This window comes from Magallana gigas, chromosome 2 (genome assembly GCF_963853765.1).
Source record: "Magallana gigas chromosome 2, xbMagGiga1.1, whole genome shotgun sequence".
NCBI classification, from domain to species: domain Eukaryota; kingdom Metazoa; phylum Mollusca; class Bivalvia; order Ostreida; family Ostreidae; genus Magallana; species Magallana gigas.
The window spans coordinates 6,478,178-6,503,775 of NC_088854.1; the positions used below are offsets into that span (position 1 = coordinate 6,478,178).

Genomic DNA, 25,598 nt, shown 5'->3' on the forward strand with positions numbered 1-25,598 from the left:
CACCGATCCCGAACGAACTTTGAATATGAAGGATCAATATTCACCGTGTGATTTAATTGATTTTATTATAAGATTTATGATGGTTTACACACGAGAAATGAGTTCCGGTAAATCGCGAAATGATATGATGAAGAGCATGTACTCGTTGGAGAAAAAAGTGTAGCAAAATAAGAAAATTATTGCAACGAAACTCTCAGTAATGCATGATTAAAAAAAAATTCAATACAATTTAATGACAAAAAACACATTCGGTGCAAGTCATACATACAGTATAAAAAAATATATTTATAAAATCAAAACGTAGATTTTCTTTTGTTAAATGCATCACATATGAATTACAAACAATTCTTGTTGACTTTACATCCCAGGCACGAAGCATCGTTTTTTTAAAGGGGGGGGGGGGGGGGGAGGGGGCAGACTCACCCAAAAAATTTTGACAAGCCAAAAAAAAAAAGGGAAAAGGGTTACTTTCTAAAATCCCGAAAATCCTAAACCGTGGGGGTGGGTGGTGGGGATAAAAGTAAAGGGGGGGGGGGGATTGCAAATTAACTCCATCTTAATTCAATTTTTTGTATGTAAATTTAAGAAAAATCTTTCTTGCGCAAAAAAAGTGTGGGGGTGTGGCAGGCCTCCCCTACCCCCCCCCCCCCCCCCCCGATGCTATGTGCCTGCATCCTGATGGATTAAGAATTTTATAAGATATACATGTTTTATAAAAAAAAAAGAAAAAGAAGAGCACAATAATCACTTCGTACTTGTTTATAGTGAGGACACTACTGTCTTTCCACAAATTTATTTAAAAATTAAATTTGTGGAAAGACAGATATATCTAAGAAATGAATATTATACAACTAATTATTTTTTTTCAACAGAAATATTTAATAAATGTGCAAAGATATAATTTATATAAGTAGTTAAACTATTTACTGTCTTTTTCTAATTTATCTTTGAGTTTTCTTTGACTCATTCAAATGTCAAATGTTAAACAAATGACAGAAATTCTGTTGGACATGATGTTGTTTATTTGGTAAATAGTTTTTTTTACAAAGTGTAAAAAGGTGTAAATTGAGTAATCCCTGGCATGTCCACTTAATAGATGTTCTTTTGTATTGTGTGTAAATTGTTTACTTATCAGCCTTTGATACCCGGCCTGGTCCGATAGAGGCTTAATCAATTATGTAATTTTATTGTATTTTCTACTTTTTGAGGTAAATTTTGGATAGCCCACGGCAGTGTACAGCTGTGTTGAACTTTAGCAATTAGATGGGCTAGCTTTGAAAGTCACGTGTTTTGTCATCGAAAGGCTTAGTCCTAAAATGGTCAATTTTCTCACATTTGATATTTCCGTAACTTTAATACTAAATTTTGATTGGTCAATAAACTGTAATCCAAAGGCGTAGAGTCCTCGCTGGAAATTTGACCTCCCTCGGTCACTTCCATGCGACGCTTCTTCGAATAAACTTGTATAAATTATTTTAAAGTATTCTATTTTGGATTACAGCCACGACAGATAGGTCACTGATCTACGTCAGTAGAGCTGAAAGAGCAGACATAGTCACATCAAGCGAGTGTTATTCCAGAACTATACTCCCGATTATAAGTGTAGTACACGTTAATCAAATAGAAGCGAAAAACAGACGTGTCACTACTAATGTACTTATAAAAAAATGATGTTCATCCTCAGCAACCGTATGACAGTTAACACAATAACTTCCACCCCTTGGAATAATAGGGTTTCAATATCTGCCAACCTCTATCTTAACCAAAAAAAAATTAAATTAAAAAAAGGGAAAATAAATTAAAGTGGAAAACTCGAGTCCACTTGACAGTTTCTAGGATGTGTATCAATATTAAATACCATTAATTCTTTGGAATCATCTCTTTTGAAGGGGGGGGGGGGTTCAAACTAAAATCCATATGAGCAAATGTTTTACACGCTTCCGAAAAAAAAATGGAAGGGGTATGGCCCACTCCATGTTAATTCAATTTTTTATATGTAAATTTAAGAAAAATGTTTGCTGCAAAAAGAAAATGGGGCGATGTCTTTCACCCCCTTCCCCTTCCCCGATGTTACGTGTTTGGTATATGTCCATGTTTTAATACTAGTATGTATTTGCAGAAGTTGAAGACATTTACAAACACACATCTATATTTGATATGAATGGGCACTCTCTCAAAAGAAGAAAAAAATGTTTTAAAGAATCAAACAGTACCATTCCAAGGGGTAGATGGCAAACTTCTATATACTCTGGATATGGTATTGCTATATTGCAATAAGTTAAGGTAGTATACGTAACACCCATGAAATGAATTATTTGAAACATTTTGTCAGATAGGCAACATATTGGCTTTATTTCATGTGGAAGTTATCTTTAAACGATTATCTTTAAAAAAATATATAAATCATATACCCATATATTACTCAAGGCAGAAAAAAATTGCTGTACAGTACAGCGTATTTTGATAATTTTGAAACCTTAATTTGAATGATGTTTATTTGATTTTTGGACAATTTTGCCTTCTATTATTTGAAAATGTGTGCTTGTGTAATAACCATGGACACAACCATCACCAGTGTCCAACATTTCAAGATCATAGTAAAAGGTCAACCATGAAGACGTCATTTAGGATTTTTTTCAATTTTTACCTCCGTCATATATACATAAATCTCAATCTATTTAAAACTCTCCTTACACATAAATAGATTTCATTCCAAATAGCAAAATATCAAAATTTCAGAAAATTGAACAGTAGGAAAATTTTAGCTTATCTGTTTTGTACTACCTTAATAACCACACAACTGTCTGTTTCACCTTTTTGAACCTCATATATAGGAAGCATATTGACATCCAGAAGTATAATAATGGTACATGTACATTGTATTCAATTTTATCATATGAAGTGCTATGTCTTTCTGACTGAAGACCATCTGATTGACACCATGACTGCCTTAATCTATAGTAAGTAAGTAATCGTTTGTTATAACGACGTCGTACGTTCTAAACATTGTAATTTATAAATACTGTAAACAAAATAAACATTGAACTAAACTGCACCCGGTCCCTTGGACCCACAAGTCACTTTTTTCATTAAATTATATACACTGTAAATTTACACACGCAGAGGTTATGGGCTGTATGTAAAAATTTGGCTAAATCCATGTGGTAATCTTGATTTAACACTTTAAACAAATGGCCCGTATCATTACATATTGGGTGATTGATATTAACTCTTTCAGAATATTTTCCCTCTATTATCATAAATTTGACCGTCTAATAAGAAGCGTTTTTCATTGTCGACAGAGGTGTTTGAACAGAAAACACACGTCCTCATTTCCTAACGACCAGTTTTATAGGAATAGGAAAATTGCCACATCTATTCTATAAGCTGTACAGGGGCTGAACGGTATTAAGTACATGTAACGTGTGGGGATGTGGCGTAGGGAGTTGTGGGCAACAGTTGTATGTAATGAAGTTTACCCCATAGTAAACTAATACCACAAGGGAACTAATTATACAGATTATATGGTGTGACTATCTTTCGTTAATTGCTATTGATTCGCTTTCAGTGGGAAATCTGTGGAAACCTACGCTTGTTAAATTCAAGTGCAATTCTCCTCTACGAAAATTAATCTACAAAATTCAATAAGACAAGACTGTCTCAGTAAATGTGATCATTGTCCGAATAATGCTTGTTGCTTCACACTCGAAATGGTATATGATTGTGCATTACGTACGGGTTTTGGAAAACCTGGTTAGAGGGTGTAGGGGGTAAAAGCTTTCATCTAATAGTTGTCCATTTCGGTTGACGATAATCTTAATATATATTTTAACATCGATATAATCATTTCACGCATAGTTTGATTTTAATTTCTACATTTAGTCGGAGGTTTTACCACAGAAATTTTGTTGTGAGAACGGACTTTTACTGTCAGTTTGGACGTTGTTTTAACATTGCAGGTTTAAGAAAAAATATATATGTCAAGCTGGCATGTCTGAAGCTAATGTTACTAAACACTTGACCGGTTGAAAGTGAAAGGAGTGAACTACACAAAATTCAATGTTAGGTAGATTTGTTACCGTTACAATATAGCAGAAACAATAAGTGCCAGCAGAAAATTTACATTCATAAATGTAGTCGTCGTAGAAACGTGGCTTTGGGTGCAAAGCATTTTAAGACAAGACAAATCGGTTGAATACCGTTTAATGATAAATCAACGCCATATTATACACCATGTTCATTTAAAAAGTATTGAATGTCTTGTAAGTTGAAGACACAATGTGCCGCTTTGTCTGTTAAATTCCACGTATTTATTGTATGTCTTATAAAAGCGGTCGGTTCACTGACCAAGGATAATGGGCCGAGAAAATTGTCAACACTGATTTCTGTCAGAACTGTAACTCGTAAATTGAGGTCAAATGCACTGTATCAGCCGAACTCCTGTGAGAACCACCGGATATAGGCACCATTATTCAATTATGGCTATTATAATGTAAACTGCCATCAGATGTGCTTACTATTCACCCCGTGCTTATAAATTCAAGCAAAGAATCGAGACTGAAATCCGTGCACTTATAACCATGGAGAGATTGCACCTGACCTTGAGGACGCTTTTACTGTTGTGTGTGGTATACAATGTATATACATACAATATTACCGACGAGGACCAGCTCCACAAAGATCTGTTCACTAACTACAATAACGAACTCCGTGCTGGAAATGACCGGGACTTTCCACTCAACGTATCCATGACATTCTATTTGATGGCCATCAAAGAATTCGTGGAGGCCACGAGTAAATTCTCGGTGAATAGTGTGTTTATAATAACGTGGCGAGACGAACGATTATCATGGAACCCAGCGATGTACCAAAATATTCAGAAGACAATGGTTTCTCAAAATAAGATCTGGTTGCCAACCATGGTTACCTCAAACCCTTTTGAGGAAGCCCAGGGACTTGGAAGTGATTTGGTAAAAGTTTTTCTGTACAGTGATGGTTCGTGTGTTTGGGTCATCATGCAGTCTTTCGAAGTTATATGTGACGCCAATGTGAAATACTATCCATTCGATAAGCAGTTTTGTTCGATCAGATTTGGTACATACTCTTTTGACTCGAATTGGCTTAATATAACGTTTCCAAATTCAGACATCAATTTGATTTACTATGAGGAAAATGGCTTATGGGAGATCGAGGACACCTTGGCATTTAGTACTGTCGATCGCGGCGCCGCGGAAATCATATTTGGAATATACTTGAAACGTCGATCTACTTATTACATAGCCAGTCTGTTAGTCCCTATGACGTTTGTAGCTGTTTTACAGTCATTCGTTTTCCTACTTCCGAACGAGTCGGGAGAGAGGATAGGATTTTCCGTGACAATGTTACTGGCGAGCGTCGTGTTTCTGACTCTTATTCAGGAGAAACTTCCGGAATCATCCGAGCCCAGCGTCTCCATACTGGGTTACCTGTTACTAGGATACATTTCCCTTGGAGGTGTAGTTACTCTCGTAGTCATTATTAGTTCTAATCTGTATATTGAAACCAAACCTGTCCCAAAATGGCTGCAGCATCTCTGTTGTGAAAGACAAACTGACACGGATGGTTCTGAATTATACAGTATTAAAGATGTCCCCCCTGCGCAACAGGAAGATGGTTTTAAAGAACAATGCGAGTTGTGTTGGAAGAAAATTGGCATGAAGTTTGACCGATTCTGTTTTGTAATGTCTATAATTTTGTATGTTGTACAAGTTATCATTTTCATTGCTATCGTACGTGATTGACAAGGCTTTGGAGATGTCGCCAAAGTCGAATGAGTTTATACAGCATCAGAGCCTTTATTCATATATGTACATTGTATACGTTTTTTGAGTTTTAAGTTAAAAGATATTTTTTTGTCTTGATTGTTATCAAAATAAAGTTTCATTGCAAGTCAAATTTTGGATCATGATAACTTTAAACAGGTCAGAAACAATCTACGAAATTGGATATAATGCCCTAAATGGGATAAAAATTTGAAGAGCAAATTTTAAATGTCTGATTTAGAAATTTATAATCAATCCGCATAAATTCATAACCAATGCAACAACTTTTGGTTAGCAACTTTTGTTTGTAAGATTGACCCCCAAGAAGTTATGGATGTACTGAGGGATCAGTATCTGAAACAGTGGGGTTACAAAATAAAATTGGCCAATGGTTGTTACATATCATTCAGTCTACTGCGGATTTGACTCATATTTTGCAAAATAAAAAATTTCTCTTTTTTTGCACTTCAAATTTATATCCCATTTGGGATATTACTGGCACTGTACCAGTTATCGGCTAAAATTTAACGTTTTCTTTTCGTAATTCCTTATATCTTGATATTTTTTTTATAAAACTTGACATACTTTAAAAAGTGAACTCCTTATTTATCAATCTGTTAGTTTATATCATTATTTAGAACCCAAAACATCTTGTTTTGTGCTTTTAAGCACGCCCCGAATTTGCCGAGTTTTTACGATTTACTGTACCAGTTATCGGCTTCGTGATAATAACATAGAAAAAATCCGTGTTCATGTTGATTTTATACTCTGCTAAATGTAGTTTGAATTATGCCCCTTGTGAGGTCAGACTAAAGTATTCGGGGTCATGATACATTGTAAACAAAACTCATAAAATAATTCGTTTATTATCATACGGTAATACACCAAATCGTATACTATTCAATACATAATTGTGCAATCAGGCGTTCAATTGCGCTACGAATCTCTCGGAAATTCGTGAATTCCTTTTGTTTATACATGTTAAATGTATTGAATATATATGTCAAATCAAAGAAGGGATATAATAACGTACCACAAAGAAGTAATATTCTATTTTTAACTTATTACGTCACTTCCCCCACTGCTGAAAGTGCAAAGATGTAAAATCAGCGGTAAACAATGATCGTTTAAGTTCATGTATAAAACATATTCAGGAAAGTTTTCAAGCAAACTTACTTTTCTTTATTCGAAAAAGACGACTGAATTAAAAAATCTTGGATTGTCGCGTGCTATCAACCCGAACTCTCAGTTTAGCCGATAACTGGTCTTAGCCGATAACTGGTACAGTACCAGTATATCTAATACAGACTATTTTATCCCACTTGGGAGATTGGTCCCAACCTTCATGTATTAATTAAAGGAGTTAACAAGATTCAATTAAACTGAGTATGTTAGCTTGATTAAATGTTAATGTGATTAAAATACGAATAAAATTGAGCCTTATTTTGACAATGTTACTCTAGTCTTTTTTTATAAAACAAACTGTTAAATCTGTCCAGTCATTGATCCATTGCGTTTATCAACAGCTGTTGATTCGGGGTAGGGGTAGAGGTGGGCGTTAGAAACAAAAGGGTCATTGGGATACTCTTATCAATTGCCTCATAGAGAATTACCATGAAAGATAAAAAAGGAAAATTTATACTTTATACAATATGTATATTAGAATGTTTCATAATGGAAGCAAACAAATGGATCGATGTTGGTCAAAATTAGTTTTCCTATTTTAATGGTTAATTTGCTTCAGTAAAGCATTTTTATTTTGAGTGTCATTCTTTCAGTTACTTTGCTATGTAAACAAAGCTTTAGTTTACATTTTGAATGTTGTTGGAGCAATACCAGTTTTAGACCTAAATAAAATGAATGTGTAAAACGTTAGGAACTGCTTATTTATGCGTATAATGAAGATGGACAAATTAGCTTGAGAAAGATTTTTTACGCTACATTGAAACTTTGTCAACAAAAACAGGACACGAGCCTTGTTTATACGACAAAGAGCCGTGTATCTTGCTTATAATTGAACGACTGACTCTCCAATTTTATTTGATCATAAGAGATGCATCCCTAAAGGTCTTGCGCAAGGAAATATCCAATAAACTGTAGTTCCATAGTTAAGAAAAATAGTAGTTCCATTTACATGTATATAGAGACAATTTCTTTTCTTTCTTCCTTTTTTGGCACCTTATTTTAGGTCTACAGTATTGATTTTGGACTCAGTGACTAGGAGAAATATTACTTTAGTGGAATTGTCACACTGATTTCAATGGAACTATTTTTTTTAGATGCGCATAATGCAACTTCCTGGATGGTGCTGAGTCAGTTTGTCAACATGTGAAACCCACGTGTATTGGGGGTAGGTATGTTTACTCTCAATTATCTCTCTTAGAAGCCGCACAAGGCGTAATTTTTCTGATCTAAAATTTTTCTTGAAGCATTTATCTATGAATTCTCTTTCATGGATAACTGGTATATGCCGAGAGTATAGTTAATCAACTAACTTAATTAAAGCTATATAGTAACATATAGTGAAATAAATTCCCTGTGTGAGACCTAAACCTAAAAAAACCCCAGAAAATAAGAATTGACCAAAATTGTGTCCATGCCCATTTAACAGGGTCAAACATGAGGTTATCTCTTGTTGTTGAACCCAGATTCGTTAAACCTCAAACAAGCCAACACGCTTGAAATTTTCTAGACTTTTATCTGGACTTTGTATGGAGTATACTTTTACATGAGATTGTAATGTATCGGCACCGAGAGAGTCTGATTCCAACTGACGATGGACAACCGGGACTTTCCATTCAATGTATCCATGGCATTATATTTGATGGCCATCAAAGAAGTCATGAAGGCGACGAGTAAATACGATGTAGAGTATAATGACTACAATGTGGATCTCCTCCCTCGTCAATTGGTTCTCTCCATGTAGAGTTCAATGACTACAATGTGGATCTCCTCCCTCGTCAGTTGGTTCTCTCCATAAAGAGATCAATGACTACAATGTGGATCTCCTCCCTCGTCAGTTGGTTCTCTCCATAAAGAGATCAATGACTACAATGTGGATCTCCCCCTCGTCAGTTGGTTCTCTCCATGTAGAGTTCAATGACTACAATGTGGATCTCCCCCTCGTCAGTTGGTTCTCTCCATATAGAGTTCAATGACTACAATGTGGATCTCTCCTCGTCAGTTGGTTCTCTCTATGTAGAGTTCAATGACTACAATGTGGATCTCCTCCCTCGTCAGTTGGTTCTCTCCATATAGAGTTCAATGACTACAATGTGGATCTCCCCCTCGTCAGTTGGTTCTCTCCATGTAAAGTTCAATGACTACAATGTGGATCTCTCCCTCGTCAGTTGGTTCTCTCCATGTAGAGTTCTATGACTACAATGTGGATCTCTCCCTCGTCAGTTGGTTCTCTCCATATAGAGTTCAATGACTACAATGTGGATCTCTCCTCGTCAGTTGGTTCTCTCCATGTAGAGTTCTATGACTACAATGTGGATCTCTCCCTCGTCAGTTGGTTCTCTCCATGTAGAGTTCAATGACTACAATGTGGATCTCCTCCCTCGTCAGTTGGTTCTCTCCATAAAGAGTTCAATGACTACAATGTGGATCTCCCCCTCGTCAGTTGGTTCTCTCCATGTAGAGTTCAATGACTACAGTGTGGATCTCCTCCCTCGTCAGTTGGTTCTCTCCATATAGAGTTCAATGACTACAATGTGGATCTCCTCCCTCGTCAGTTGGTTCTCTCCATATAGAGTTCAATGACTACAATGTAGATCTCCCCCTCGTCAGTTGGTTCACTCCATGTAGAGTTCAATGACTACAATGTGGATCTCTCCTCGTCAGTTGGTTCTCTCCATGTAGAGTTCAATGACTACAATGTGGATCTCTCCTCGTCAGTTGGTTCTCTCCATGTAGAGTTCAATGACTTCAATGTGGATCTCTCCTCGTCAGTTGGTTCTCTCCTTATAGAGCTCCTCTAGAGGAGATCAATACTTTCAAAAAATGGCCACGAACATTGGGGAAAAGAGTATCAATTCATTTCCCACAGAACTCAATGCTATCCTTAACACCTCTGGCTAGTTTTTTTTCTTGGTAATGTCTGAAAGTTCATTCCAAGCGCTAACAGAAAATCACTTGAAATATATATGTTCCCGCTGCGTTTATAGCTCAAAATTGTACTTGTTCACAATTTACAGCGATCCGCAGCAAATTCTTCCTATTCTCTAAAATATTACCCACCCGTTATTCTTACCCCTCTCATTTCTTTACTTTCTGCAGTACTTCCTCATTCCATCATCAAATTTAAACATTGATAATTTTACTCTAAAATACAATGTAATCATTATTTAATATGAAAAAATGCACAACCGGGTTATGTAAAGTTTTTCTGCAATGATCGCTACCTTCATAACCCGCATGAATTATCAAAGAAAGCATTTTATTGTTTAGATTAACACTCTTCCTTGTAACTAATTGATAAATTGATTGTGAAAAGTTAATAATTCACTAAATTACTGTTAATGTACATTATAGCTAAAAGAAACAGCCAAATCGTCTCCTGTGAGACTTTTATTTGAGTCTGACATCATCATGACCATTTCGTGCAGTCCGTGATTTTTCTTAGGTAGCTGAAGGTTTCGACCAATCGATAGAGCGGGCGTGTCAATTTCAGTTCTGTCAGTTTCTTGACAGTTTCAGCCGATTTCGACCAATCGATAAACGGGGCGTGTAGATCTCAGTCTGGCTGTTTCTGTAGACCTATATTTACATTCAGTGTAAATTTCCCCTTTTGTTTGCATTGGAAATCTGCGACGTTCAATTTTCTTTGAATGCACTTTGCTAATTCATGCGCCATGAGCACAAATATAAACGTCTTCACGTGTTTTGAGCATATTTTTTTTTGTAAGATTAAATGAAACTTTCAATCTTACATGACCAATTTGATATGTACTTTTGAAAAACAATCAATATCATAAATCTACTCCTTAATAAAAAAGATTTTTCTCCACTAAGATTCTGGCACTAAATTTTTTGTCTTGGAAGCTAACAGAATAACATGTTGATGTAGCTGTTCCATGTATGTTTCATATCCCTGACTAAGAGTGTAAATAATGGCTTTATAGCGGCGATAAGAAATATATCATACAAATAGACATCAGTATGAAAATATAGATAAAAGCATTGGATGCTTTTTTTTGGATGTCGTCGGTCCTTTACCGCACCAATCGGTGCAAACAATTTACCATCCCGCGCTAACGCACGGTATTCAATTTGTCTGCACCACTTGGTGTGTCATAGGACCGACGACATCCAAAAATAAGCATTCAATGCTTAAATGAATTAACTATTAGTCTCGGTAAGAAAAAGAGGAAATAATACTTGGTAGATGTAAATATATCGGTAATTAATTCAGCCAATCACACAAGCCCTACGTTTTTCTGCTCGGCTCAATCTCGGTATTAACACTTCGCTGATGTCAACACCCGGTGCATTAGTACTCTCATTCCATTTAGGCCTTTTATTTAACATATCGATCTAGTCATTCCATATTTTTTTCTCATCGTTTTCTGTTGGTAATAATGCTGAGAAGGTAAACTCAGATTTCATCCGACATCATTTTCAACTTCAGTGAAATGATTTACATTAATCCAAATATCTAAAATCGAAAGAACCCCCCCTCCCAAATATTTTTATTATGCAGAGGTTAAAAACAATCAAGGTTACATCACACATGATAGATTTATGGAATATCTCTTTTGAAATATAATTTCACATTTTACTATTATATGAATCGTTATTTTTTTTAAATTAAAAATTGTTTGGGTTGCCAATATGAATTCCTGAGCTGCAGATTTGCAAAATAAAATAATTCAGGTATAATAAATCAGAAGGGATACATGTACATATCATTTTACGATCCATTGAATACAACTTAGATAATGCAGTTCACCTTAATCTTGATGAAAGATTTCAGAAAAAGGCCATTCAAAAATTTCGGAATAATTATACATGTAATAATTTTAATTGATTGACTTTATTTTGAATTATTAATTTCTTGTGTTACCCTAAATGTAAATAACTCAATATTTAAGTATATGTTAAAGAGAGATTTGAACTAGTCTATCAGCTGAGAGCATGCAGTTAATACTGAAACAGTGAGCGAAGCAAAATGTCCTAGCCTTCAAATTCTCATCCGTATACATTAAAATATCCTCTGATACACATAAAACTAGCAATTTAACTAAAAACAATTTAGGTTAGGACGAACCCCAGTCTTTGTAATGGACTGTAACCCCTCTTTTCCCACCTGAATCATTTTGTGGGTATGTCTTTTCGTCTATCGTTCTTTAATGTTGAATTGTAAAAGTGAAGCGCTGATGTGTACTTAATTCCGATTGTTTGTGATTTCCATTAGTTCTAATTAGGAATGAATTTCATTTGAACCGTGCAGAAAATATTTAAATAGTGCTTTAATCCAGCTTGATTATGTTACAAAGTATTCATACAAAGTGCATATGAGTTCAACCCTGTATTATTTATAATCTCTACGGACCTAACACATTTCTTTTCATTCTATTGATAACACTTAATGAGGGTAGAAGTTAATATTGTCGATCACTTATGATGATTACCTGTGCACAGACCGCTCAATATTTGTTGACAACTAACATTCAGAGCGGAGAGACGTACATATGCTGGAGAGAAAAAGAATAAATGCAATCAAAACCGCATGATGGGGACTGTTTATTTCTCTTTTAAAACTGCATTATGTTTGTACGTAGTGTATTTTGTCTGTGCATACAATATTACCGACGAGGACCAGCTCCACAAAGATCTGTTCACAAACTACAACAACGAACTCCGTGCTGGAAATGACCGGGACTTTCCACTCAACGTATCCATGACATTCTATTTGATGGCCATCAAAGAATTCGTGGAGGCCACGAGTAAATTCTCTGTAAATGGCGTATTTTCGATAACGTGGCGAGACGAACGATTATCTTGGAACCCAGCGATGTACCAAAATATTCAGAAGACAATGGTTTCTCAAAATAAGATCTGGTTGCCAACCATGATAATCTCAAACCCGTTTAAAGAAGCTCACGGACTTGGGAGTGATTTGGTTAAGATCTACCTTTTTAGTGATGGTTCGTGTGTTTGGATCATCATGCAGTCTTTCGAAGTTATATGTGATGCCAACGTGAAATATTATCCTTTTGATAAGCAGTTTTGTTCTCTAAGATTCGGCACATACGGGTTTGACAGAAATTGGCTGAATATAACCTTTCCAACTTCTAAAATTGGTATGATTCATTATGAGGAAAATGGCTTATGGGAGATTGAGAACACAGCGGCATACTGTACCGCCGACCATGGACCGGTGGAAGTAGTCTTTGAACTCTACATGAAACGTCGATCTACTTACTACGTAGCAAGTTTGTTAGTCCCTATGACGTTTGTAGCTGTTTTACAGTCATTCGTTTTCCTACTTCCGAACGAGTCGGGAGAGAGGATAGGATTTTCCGTGACAATGTTACTGGCGAGCGTCGTGTTTCTGACTCTTATTCAGGAGAAACTTCCGGAATCATCCGAGCCCAGCGTCTCCATACTGGGTTACCTGTTGCTAGGATACATTACTCTCGGGGGTATACAAACTCTAGCCGTTATACTCAGTTCTAACTTTTTCATACAAACCAAACCTGTCCCAAAGTGGTTGAAAATAATATCATGTCAAGAGCTGACCAAAGTAGAAGATAAACCTCCGAGGAAAAAGAGTGAAGAAAATTCAGTTAAAGAGCTCGATGATGATTCTTTGAAAGAGAAATACGAAGTGTGTTGGAGGAAGATAAGTAGATCATTCGATCGAGTATGCTTTATATTGTCTTTGATCGTATTTGCTATTCAAATAAGCATTTACATTGCTATGGTTTACATATGATGATGATATATATATAGAGAGAGAGAGACAGAGAGAGAGAGAGAAAGAGAGAGAGAAATGGAGTATTGTGTTATCCTCTGCTAAACTCTTTCTCTCTCTCTCTCTCATACTGGATGTTTGAATGTGTTATGTAAAGACACAAACATACTTTGAGAATATGTCTAAATTATTGCCTTTTTTCACTGATCTTAAATCATAATTTGCTTCAAGAGTGGTATTTTATGATTGCAGTACGATTAACGTTAAAGAATTGAATATTTGCAATATCTATGAGCGGCGAAAAGGGTAAAAAAAAAGAAAGTTATTGCGAAACGAACAAAAATTTTAAAAACGAACTCAAATACTAAATAGACCAGCTTTAATCCATATCATTTTGCAAAATCAACAGGCACGGATGCAAAACAAACGATCATCGATGCAATACCAACAGTCATTCACTGAATTAACACCCCTGCGAATGTTCGGAATGTTTTCTTTATTGTTGCTAAGTATTTAATAAGTTCAGAGGTGCTCGAATGAAAGTTCACGAGACTTCCCCTAGATTATTTCATATCTTTTCATATCCTACTTTGATTTATGTTAAAACATGAAATCAAATAAGATATAAGTATTTCTTATTTCATCATTTAGTGGTTATTTAAACTAAACGATTATATTCAGAACGGAGTTAGCGTTCGTGTTCAAACACTCTACACGTGGTTAAAAATATAAACATTGGGTTGCTTTTGGTGCGCAATACGATATTTTTTGAAAAAGAATGGAAGTCTGTTTTGTATAAAAACTTGGTATATTGAGTTATTCTCAAGGGACATTCTGCATAAAATAGTCTGTTTCACTATTACTAGGTCAGGCGCGGATCGAAAATAAATTCTTATGTGTGTGTGTGTGGGGGGGGGGGGGGGGGGGGTTCGCTACTAAGTATGTGAAGTGGATGCATTAGCAGGAAAAACCTATAATTTCTATTGTTACATTTATTCCCAACACTCATTTTATCCACTAATTAATAAAGATAAAGGATAAAATTTATAAACGTCAAAATGTTTTATTTGACTACAAATACCTATAGATTCTAGGAAATTGACTATAAACACGAGGCACGATTTTTACTGCGAAACTGAAAGGGTCACGTGGTTTTAATTTATGTGACAATAACATTCGCAAAAATTTTGAGGTATGAGGAGAAATCGTACCCAAGAGAAAACTTACCCTTGACTTATGGCTAGGGAACATTTTCATGCGCTGATCCAGATTTTTTTAAATGGAGGGGTCCGACGGATATTTAGGTTTGCCAGAGCTGGGGTGGGGGTGGAGGTTCTGAGGCATATTTTCGGTAATTTTACTAAGCAAATTTATGAAATTTGATTCCAGGGGAATGGGGGGGGGGGGGGGTAAACAAAAAGATTTTTTTAAAGATTAAGATTCAATATTCTGTGTAATTAACAATCATTCAAACCAATCGCAAAATATATGGAACATTACTCGCCGCAAATATTACAACAGTGATAATAAGTAACACATTCTCCTCCTCCCCCTCCCCTAACGGATCAGGATTTTTATGATTTGCGAATTAAACTTTTTTTTAGGCTTGTCAAGATTTTAAGGATAGATCTCCCCCTCCCCCGATGACCATGTACTGTGCAATTATTTCATGTACGTGGTTATTCAAACAATTATATGCACCAGCAAAAATGATACATATGTTTATTGTTTATTGCGTAAGTTATTTTATTGCATTAGAACAGTTTTTAACTATTTTATTTCTTGTTAAGATTTCTCCAAGGTACGTTTTTTTTCTACCCTACGCACCCTAATTCGTAGGTACATTTTCTCCGTGTTACGTTTTCTCCAGGATACTAATTCTCCTGATACCTTTTCGCACGCCATCTAAAGCGTTTATTCAGTGTGTCATGTTGTAAATTTTGTATTTACTGCCACCCGGTAAATTCAAAATTTACAACATGACAAATGAATGACGGTTGGTTTTGCATCGGTCTGTTTCGTATTTTAGCATATAGTTCGTTTTACAGTAAAGGGGGATAGTCACGGTTTTAGTCAAATTTCATTTTCTATATTTAGTGTTTATAATGCTTTAGAAATGAATTTCTAATAATTAAGTAAAATTTCGGTGTCAGTTCTTGAAATATAAACAAGATAGAGAGCTCACATTTCTTTGTCACGTAAACAAGGCTCTTGTCCTGTTATTGTTTACACTGGTTAAATATTCTAGTACATTTTTTTTTCAAGCTGATTCGTTAAGCATATATAAAAAGTTCCTAGCGTTTATCACATTAATTTTGGGTCTAAAACTAGAATTTTCACTTCAACATTCAATACGGAAACAGAGCTTTGTTTACATGACAAAGAATTCTGAGCTCTGTATCTTGCTTCTAACAGTGAAAGTCAAATTTTCGTTTACCAATAGAAATGCCTTACTAGCTGAAGCATTGTAAACATTTATAACTGATAAAAAAAAAACGACCAAAATCGTGACCATTCCCCTTTAACGTCGTTTTTACCATTTCAGCCATAAATGTGCCGATCTCGAATAATTGTCATATCACACTCCATGTGTTTAGTCCTTTAACAATTTAACAACAATATTGACTTCATATGATATTTGTTTGGAAAACATAAACCATTATAACCAGATCTGCTTACATCTGAATTCATTAGAAGAATTTCCGGGTCAACAATGAAGATTTTTTCACTAGATGCGCACGGGAGAATGATAAAGTGATGTTGTATAATACATGTAGTTTTGTACAGAAGTAAAATATGCTGTGTGATCTTTAAACCACCTAATAAATGATAATAAATTATGTATTTCTATTGTTACGTATACCATTAATTGTTTTTGTCATTTTTTTGTTTTTTTAAGAGGGCTCGAATGTCATGAAAATTTTAAGACTGTATATCTCTCCTTTAACAGGAGAGCTCTATTGAGAATTAAGGAAAATACCCAAATTTATAAGATTAGATATATGGATATTTTCTTTACTAAATAATAGTTTACATCTAAATAGTTCGTATCTTAAGATTAAAAAAATCTTATGTCTAATTTGTTGACAATAGAGCCTCAGTCAAGCACCAGAATTTAGCTAGCCCGAGAGGCGGGGTAAATATTATAATCTCAGCCAAGCACCAGAATTTAGGTAGCCCGAGAGGCGGGGTAAATATTATAATCTCAGTCAAGCACCAGAATTTAGGTAGCCCGAGAGGCGGGGTAAATATTATAATCTCAGTCAAGCACCAGAATTTAGCTAGCCCGAGAGGCGGGGTAAATATTATAATCTCAGCCAAGCACCAGAATTTAGGTAGCCCGAGAGGCGGGGTAAATATTATAATCTCAGTCAAGCACCAGAATTTAGCTAGCCCGAGAGGCGGGGTAAATATTATAATCTCAGCCAAGCACCAGAATTTAGGTAGCCCGAGAGGCGGGGTAAATATTATAATCTCAGTCAAGCACCAGAATTTAGGTAGCCCGAGAGGCGGGGTAAATATTATAATCTCAGTCAAGCACCAGAATTTAGCTAGCCCGAGAGGCGGGGTAAATATTATAATCTCAGTCAAGCACCAGAATTAAGGTAGCCCGAGAGGCGGGGTAAATATTATAATCTCAGCCAAGCACCAGAATTTAGCTAGCCCGAGAGGCGGGGTAAATATTATAATCTCAGTCAAGCACCAGAATTTAGGTAGCCCGAGAGGCGGGGTAAATATCATAATCTCAGCCAAGCACCAGAATTTAGCTAGCCCCAGAGGCGGGGTAAATATTTTAATCTCAGCCAAGCACCAGAATTTAGCTAACCCGAGAGGCGGTGTAAATATTATAATCTCAGTCAAGCACCAGAATTTAGCTAGCCCGAGAGGCGGGGTAAATATTAAACTTAGAGATTAGCGAATTATTACATGGATCAAAGATGTTTTATTACATCATTCTGTGATTAAATGATTATACAAAAATTAATCACATCAACTTTTTCAAGTACGACGAACCTCGTCACCTATAGCAAGCTTGTGTGCTTTGTCGAACCCAGTGAGGGTAGTGGGGTTGAATTGGAAGACATGGAATGAATATAACAAGTAGTATTTCCGTTTTTTTTCAGGCCAAGGTAGAAATAAAATCCAGTCAGGGGTTACTTACAAAAAAGTGATGGAGGGCCAGAAATTCCTTATTCATTTATTTAAACGATAAGGTTATGCCAATTAATTAAGGCTTATCCAAAGGTGATTTGGTATATCATTTATAGTTATTTTATGCAACCATTTAAGCAGTGAATGCTTTTTTTGGATGTCGTCGGTCCTATGACACACCAAGCGGTGCAGACAAATTGAATACCACGCAATAAAGTAGATTGAAATCCATTTAGAATAAAGAAGGAATGTGAAAAGGTACAATTCGTATAAATGTTTATAGATATATAAAATGTCTATCATAAGTGTAAAAAAATACATATACATATGTACAATATTTTTGTTATAATTACAAAATTAAAGCAATCATAAAAGTCGATTATCCAACACACTGTTGATTTCTCTTACGGGTAACAGACAGACGGATAGGCGGGAAGGTCTTATTTAAGTTCCACTTTATCCAAGTTTTAACAGGCCAGCAAACAGAACAGCGCCACCTAACACAGTCACTGAAAAAAGTACCAAGAAATAAGAGGAATAAGTTACCTAATTATACATAATAAGTAGCCTATAAATTCATAGTTATTATGAACACATAATGGTGCAAGATAACGAAGATTACACGCAGATTGATAAACTGTTTTTCTTTACAAGGAATTAAGCACAATACAGAAGCTAAAAATAGTGTACGGAAAAGATACCAGTTCGCTGGATCTGAAACAAATACAAATAAATTCAATATCTGTCAAATGAAAACTTACCTATGTCTTTGGAAACTCCATGGAATCCTAAACGCTCAAGAAATCCTGGTTCTTTGTATCCAAACATGGGATTTCCTCTAGGGCCTAGAAGTCCGGGCATGGGGACGCCTATCGGGGAGAATCCCCACAGACCATTTGTGTATCCCCCAAAGGGATGGGTGTACCCCCCGAACGGGCTTTGGTAACCGTACCTCTGATAGACATCCAGGTGTCCATTCAGCTGCTGGAATTGGTGTATTTGGTACCCGTACAAGTTACTGTACTGCATTTGCAGCAACGCGTGCGGATGAAGATAAGGAATACTCTGTAGTCCGTAAATCTGAGGGAGAGCATACCCCATCATGTTGTAAAACCCATTACCGAGAAGTGAATAAATATCATATCCCATAAATCCGTAGCCAAATGTCTGGGGTAACACGACCCCTATTTTTGAGGAGGACAGCTGTGTAGATCCGTATCCATTTCCCGAATAACCGTTAGAATAGGATCCGGGGTAGGTTGTCCCGTAGGAAGCACCAGGGGGTGAGTATGCCTGACCGGTGGGGACACCTCCGTACTGATTCTGGTTCACGTACTGTTTAGTGCCTCGACTCCATTGGTAATCATTTGTTTGTACAACAGAAAAATACGCAAAAGTAAGGCCTAGAATAACATATAATTTACGGGATTTCATCTTGTTTGGTTCTCTATCTAATTTACTAGTTACTCGGAGTATAAAGTTGTGTCTTTAACTTCTAGTTTTGGTTGCTTTTCGGTTTATATTGTACTGGAATATGTAACAAAGATGGCTGAATCATTTGCGGAAAAGGGGAAATATGGAGTGCTGAAAGTCATCATGTTTACACCTTCATCGACCAATACAAAACAGCTTGATGGTCGGACTCACCACGGCAAAGTGTCGTCAGCGGCCTGGAGTCTTTCTATTAGCCAGCGATGACCTTCGTAAGCAATCCACGCTCGCGTCGTTACCCGAACTTATAACTCTCACCGTAAGCGAGAGAACGCGTTACCACTCGCTGTTTCGCAACCAGGAAGTTGTTCTATGAGAGTGCAGAAGTTGTTACGTCATTTCCTATACCGTCAGATGACTAATGGGTATACATATGAATAGCAACCAAAAGGTTAATTATTTTTTTTGGCCTTTGACAGAACTTCAAACCTTGAATACATCTCTCGTACATAAAGGTACAATACAGCGAAGTAGGATAGTTAAACGTTACAGAAGTGAAAATAACGGAAATAAAAGATAAAGGAAATCAAAATAATTTTGAAAGAAGTGATATGAAGAATGGCATATTTTTTTAAGAAATAGAACTTTTTAAATCGCCTATTTTTTACAATGCCTTTGAGAAGTAACTAATATCTGTTATACACGAGTTACCAAGTAAACTATGATTGCATGAAGAGCACAAGTATTTTTTTCGTTTTCTGGGTACATGTAAAGATCTATCACAGACAACATCATCAAATAAAAGAATGAATTATAATTAAGTTAGAGCGTAGACCTTCTCGTGGTATGTTAAAGTCAATTCGCCTAAAACTTTTAGCCAAACGTCCTCATTGGTAAATGATATTAAAGTCAGTAATACTGATAGTGTAGTATTAGTTCCAGCACTTGGCAAACTGTCTGTATTTAAAATACTTTTATTGATGAAGTAATTATTTGTACCTTGATTTTTATTATGCCGAGGAACGCAAAAGAGTAGGTAATTGTTCTCTAATGGACATCAATTAAACAATATTGACAGCTTTTAATGCAAAATTGCATTAGACCTCACAGAAATGTTAAATTTGTAAAAGGTTTACTCATAGAACACGATATCGTAATGCTCATTAATTTCTAGCTTTTGTCCGACCTTCTATTATTTTTTTTAATAATCACACCAATACAAATGCTGTATTATTCGGAACATGTCATCTAGTTCACATGCAGTGGCCGACGTACCAAGTCTTTAAAGACAATGATTTGTGTACACAGAATTTAGGTAGTGAACCATGAAAAAAAATCATGGCTTTACCTGAACTCGGTTAGCACTTTGTGTTTTGAAGGTTCCAATTGTCTTGGTTATTAAGTTTTTAGAACTGTTCCGTTCCAATCGATGTACTATCGGTTTAACATGACATAACGATTCACAAACATCTATCACACATTAGATCTTTGAGGTTGCAATTTTGTGAACGCAAATTAATATCTAGGAAACATTTTCAAGTATTATTCTTTTTTGCATTGCTATTTTTCTTTTCTTTGATATGATACGTCAGTTTCTTTTTGTTGAGCTCTTATTTGTCGAGGTCGTTCTTTTTCTCAGTACATTTTCTTTTTTTTTTCTTTTTTTTTTGGTGTTTTTTTTTGTTTTGTTTTTTTACAATATCAAGGTTCATAAACCCTCTGCTACACAATACGTTTTTTAAAAAATAATGTTCTATTGTACATTTTCATAAAGGAACATACCTTGTGATATACAACGATTTATTTGAATGCCTCGTGTGTTCTCAGACAAAGAGTGTATCAAGAGAATAATAAACAATGGGTAACATGTAGGGAAGCGGGGCCTCTTCTGTCACAATAAATTTCTCAAAAATTCTATCTCAGAAATTCACGTTCATTTTGCAACAGAGTTACTTTTCTCGGAAAACAAAGAGCAGATATAATGAGTTTTCCATCATATAAAAAGATGCATACTATCTTTGCCGATTCGGCTGAGTGCAATTTCTAAAATATGAAAAAAAAGATGATGATTTTTTTTTGGGCTATATTTTCGGAAATGACATTGTTTGAAACGAAGGTTATCAAAGTATCAGATTTCAATTCTTGTCACACTTATACTGAGAATACTGATTCAAAGGAACTTTCAGTAGTAAATGTTTGCTTTAAAATGATTCTGTGTTTTACGAACTGGCAACTCTATGAACAGCTGCAACATTTTTCATTCATCAAGTGAATCATGTGCATTGTCTGTGCATTATGTATGTAATGTTCAAAATGCTATATTTACATCTCCCAAGTATTACATGTACTACCTCTATATTCATAGCTAAATAGAAACAACCAGACTGAAATCTACACGCCCTGTTTATCGATTGGACGAAACCTACAGTGACCTAAGAAAAATCACGGACTGCTCGAAATAATCATGATGATGTCAGACTCAAAGTCTCACATGAGAAGATTTTGCTGTTTCTTTTAGCTAACGTACTTATGTATATTATTAGTAATTAAATGAATTTTACTTACTTTTTCTAATCAATTTATTTAACTAGTTAAAAAAGATGTTAATATAAACAATAAAATGCTTTCTTTGATGATTCATGCGGGTTAGGAAGGTAGCGATCATTGCAGAAAAAATTTACATAACCCGCTAACGGGCCGGGGGTTATGTATTTGTTTTTCTGCAATGTCGCTACCTTCATATCCCGAATGAATCACCAAGAAAGCATTTTATTGTTAAATAAACCGAGTTTTTTTTAGATAAACATAGCTTGAAACTCTACTTTAATGGTTATTTTTCAATTACATTTGTACATATGTCCTATAAATAAGGTTCATATGTTACATTAAAAGTTTAGACTTTATCAAGTTAAATTTATCTAGACTGTTATAGGTAAGTTTAACTTGATAAAGTCTAAACTTTTAATGTAACACATATATACTCTGATAAGAGATATTCTGTCCTTTAAAAATGCTTCTGATGATTTTGTGACACTTATGAGGTTTATAGAGAATTATTTTCAAAAGTGAAAGGTTCTCTCTAGTTTATGAATTTACTTATAATTTGAAATGTTGAGTGTTAAATTCTGTATTATTTCTTGAAAACATGCCAACTATCGCTAAAAAAATCTGATTGTTGATTTAGAAAAACTCATACTGTCATGTTGTAAATTTTAAATTTACCGGGTGGCAGTAAATAAAACTAGATGCTGTCATTAGACATTGTTATACTTTCATGTTAAATACTGAAATCTGATTGGTTAAGACGCAGTTAATAATATTTACTATTACCCTCAGCGTTAGCAACGCACTTGGCAACGGGTAACATTAAAAAATGTTACATGCGCGAAAATTATGCGCGTACGGTTCGCTGTAGAATTCACGTTTTTCCTATATAAAAGCAGTAAAATTTTCTTAATATACCAATAGCTTCGCGTCGGTTGACAATGGTTTTCTCGGGGTGTCAATTTCAACTGTTACCCTCCCAAACAGGCACTATTTATATAGTAATACCCGCACCAATTGTTTGCCCCTAAACAGCACTGTTTTGTAACAGTTTAATTAAAAATGAAGGCCACATGCAAGCTCTGGTAATACATTTAAAAATTATATAATTTTCATAACTGAAGGATGAGATCCTTTCCCATATGATAATATGAGCAGCACTTTATGTGCAATTTGGGGTTGAACTGTTTGCAGTGAATTTTTAGTTAATCAATAATCTTAACATTTCATGTCATAGAAAGTATAATGGTCTACATAATTATTACAAACAAAATTAGAAATTAAATTATGCCCTCTCCCCGTGGCGGTTGCCGGTTTTAGATTTGCTTCTGTGTGCCTACATGTACATCATCGTGTGCACAGATTTAGAGAAGGGGTGGGAGTGAGGGGTCCAACCCCCCCCCCCCCCCCTCCCCTAATGAAAATTCATTTATATCAATAGTAAAATTACTAAAAATACACCTTGGACCCCAATGCTCTTACAGACATGTAAACGCTCTAACCCACTGCGCTTCAATGTTAGGTAACATTATTTGGGGGGTAAATATTTAATTAATATTTAATATACTTTATTGTTTATCTCAATAGGAAGTATACATCACAATATGCAGGTGTCCTGCACCACCTTAAAGCTGTTATTTACCTAATAAAATAGTGCAAGTGGATTTGAAGAATAGGTCATAAAAATACATGCATGTTATAAATAACTGATCTTTGTCTGAAGTTACGTACACAACACAGGTCTGCAGGTCTCATTAGCGGGTACAGTTGTACTAGATTTTCCCAGCTCTTCGATTAGATGGCCGGTTCACGTGTATACATACGAGGGTTGTTCGGAAATTATTGAGACAACTCGAATATCTTCTTTTCTAATTGACGAATTTTGGTGAAAATTGGCATTGACACGGAAGAAACGCCAATAAATAATAAAACAAAGTAATATTAAAAGAATATTTAATATTTTGTTTACGACGGTAGATAAACAAGTCGGTGGTCGGGGTACCCGGCGCAGCCATAAACTCGGAGATTTAACAACTTAAACATCTACTTTATAAGTGTCCGTAGAATTACAGTTAATGATAAAAGAAATCAATTTAAATTTATTCATTTTGCTATTCTTTGCGACTAACTTTTAATTAAATTTCACTGATGTTCGAGTTGAAATACTGATATGGTACACATATATTTACCATACAATAGAAATCTGACAACGACTTTACATTGAATTTTGACGTCAAGGCGGCGCATTTAAAACCGTCAAACTGGTGGAAATCTCAGAAGAAGACCTTTTAAGGCCACGCAATTCTTAAAAACTATACGATGACAAGACAATGTAGCCTCAGCTCATCATTTTTTTTCACTGATTGTTAAACTAGAATTAGGCCAAAATGATTAATTATCAAGTACTTTTAACACACCAACTGTTGTCAACAGTTCTAAAATATATAAAAAAATGACTGCATGAGACATTCACAGTAATTAGACTTTCGGGTAAAAATGACTCGATTTTTACCCTAAAAAAACAAGAGAATTATAGAAAATAAAAATGATGACATCTTGAAATAAAAACAAAAGATGAGAAATAAAGAATAATTCTTATTTCCGTTCGTTTGTAAGGTGTTTAAAACACAGGAGCAATAAGAAGCGTTAAAATGACGTTGCGAAAAGTTTGCGGTTGCGCCGGGTCACTGGACGAAGGCACGTTGGTCAGCTTACCAGGAATGATCTATTCATGCCATAGACAAGAAACTTTTCACATTGGTAATCTCTATCCTAATTTACGTGTTGGTGAAATTTCAAGAGTTTATCTTTTTTACTAAAAGAATACGAGAAAATGTCTTAATAATTTCCGAACAACCCTCGTACATGTATATGTTTTCCATATGCAGAAAAGGATTAGTTAAGATTAGCTAAAGGAATTCATTATATATTGTGTTTTAATTGGATTATCATTATGATGTTGACCAATATAGGATAAGCATAGTACATGTAGTAGCAGTAGCACAATATAATGAGATGCCAGCATACATAAGTTCTACTTTCACTTTCTAAATGTGATCTCCCTTTGACAGCATACTGTATCATCCTCTTTTAATATTTAAATAAACTTATCATCGTTACCTATCCTATCGCATTTGTAAAGTTTCTGTCATTTTAATTGCAAAAGTTATTTTTTTCATTTGTAAGACTTGCACTATTGAGTTGACCCCATATTGACCCTGTATAAATAATTTCGTATTAAATTTGTGTATTACATGTAAGGAAGTGTAGACACTTATCATTTTTATATGAGTTATAATAGGAAAGAAGGAGTATTTCTTTCTTAATGTATTATAATGCATCAAATACAATGTAGGTCATGACCTTATGGGACTGTTCTGACCCCACGAAACAGGAAAATACAAAATATCTTCTAACGTCATTATGATGCATCATATGGTGTAAAGTACATTAATGACCCCCAGGTGTTGTCTTTAACACCCCCCCCCCCCGCCTTTATGAAATAGGAAATGATGATACACTGTATATGTTGTTAACTTCTGAGATCTGAGATCCTCATCCCTAAACCATATAATTTTTTCTTGCTCTTTGTGTTGAATGTGGAGTATAAACATTTATAATTTGAATCATTTAAAAAGGGGGGGGGGGGTCTAACATTGAACCTTGTAGGAAGAATCGTAGACTCTATTGTGAATGGTAACTTGAAAACGGACAAAGATAATAACATATGGTTTTCATAATCATATATT

At 35.2% G+C, this 25,598-nt stretch overlaps 3 protein-coding genes across 3 annotated transcripts; 2 read left to right on the forward strand and 1 right to left on the reverse strand.

Annotated features, from left to right (window-relative positions):
- Nucleotides 1-4,112: 4,112 nt before the first annotated feature.
- Nucleotides 4,113-5,934, forward strand: LOC136272679 (acetylcholine receptor subunit beta-type unc-29-like). The gene has a single exon (XM_066074717.1). The coding sequence runs from the start codon at nt 4,581-4,583 to the stop codon at nt 5,778-5,780; it is 1,200 nt and encodes a 399-aa protein (XP_065930789.1). The 5' UTR covers nt 4,113-4,580; the 3' UTR covers nt 5,781-5,934.
- Nucleotides 5,935-12,366: 6,432 nt separating this feature from the next.
- Nucleotides 12,367-14,468, forward strand: LOC105342759 (acetylcholine receptor subunit beta-type unc-29-like). The gene has a single exon (XM_034447223.2). It carries the CDS (start codon nt 12,535-12,537, stop codon nt 13,741-13,743), a length of 1,209 nt encoding a protein of 402 aa, XP_034303114.2. The 5' UTR covers nt 12,367-12,534; the 3' UTR covers nt 13,744-14,468.
- Nucleotides 14,469-18,138: 3,670 nt separating this feature from the next.
- On the reverse strand, nt 18,139-19,389 carry LOC105342758 (hypothetical protein). The gene is made up of 2 exons (XM_011449785.4): nt 18,636-19,389; nt 18,139-18,383 (listed from the first exon to the last, which is right to left on the reverse strand). Exons 1-2 carry the CDS (start codon nt 19,306-19,308, stop codon nt 18,331-18,333), a joined length of 726 nt encoding a protein of 241 aa, XP_011448087.3. The 5' UTR covers nt 19,309-19,389; the 3' UTR covers nt 18,139-18,330.
- Between the last annotated feature and the right edge of the window lie 6,209 nt (nt 19,390-25,598).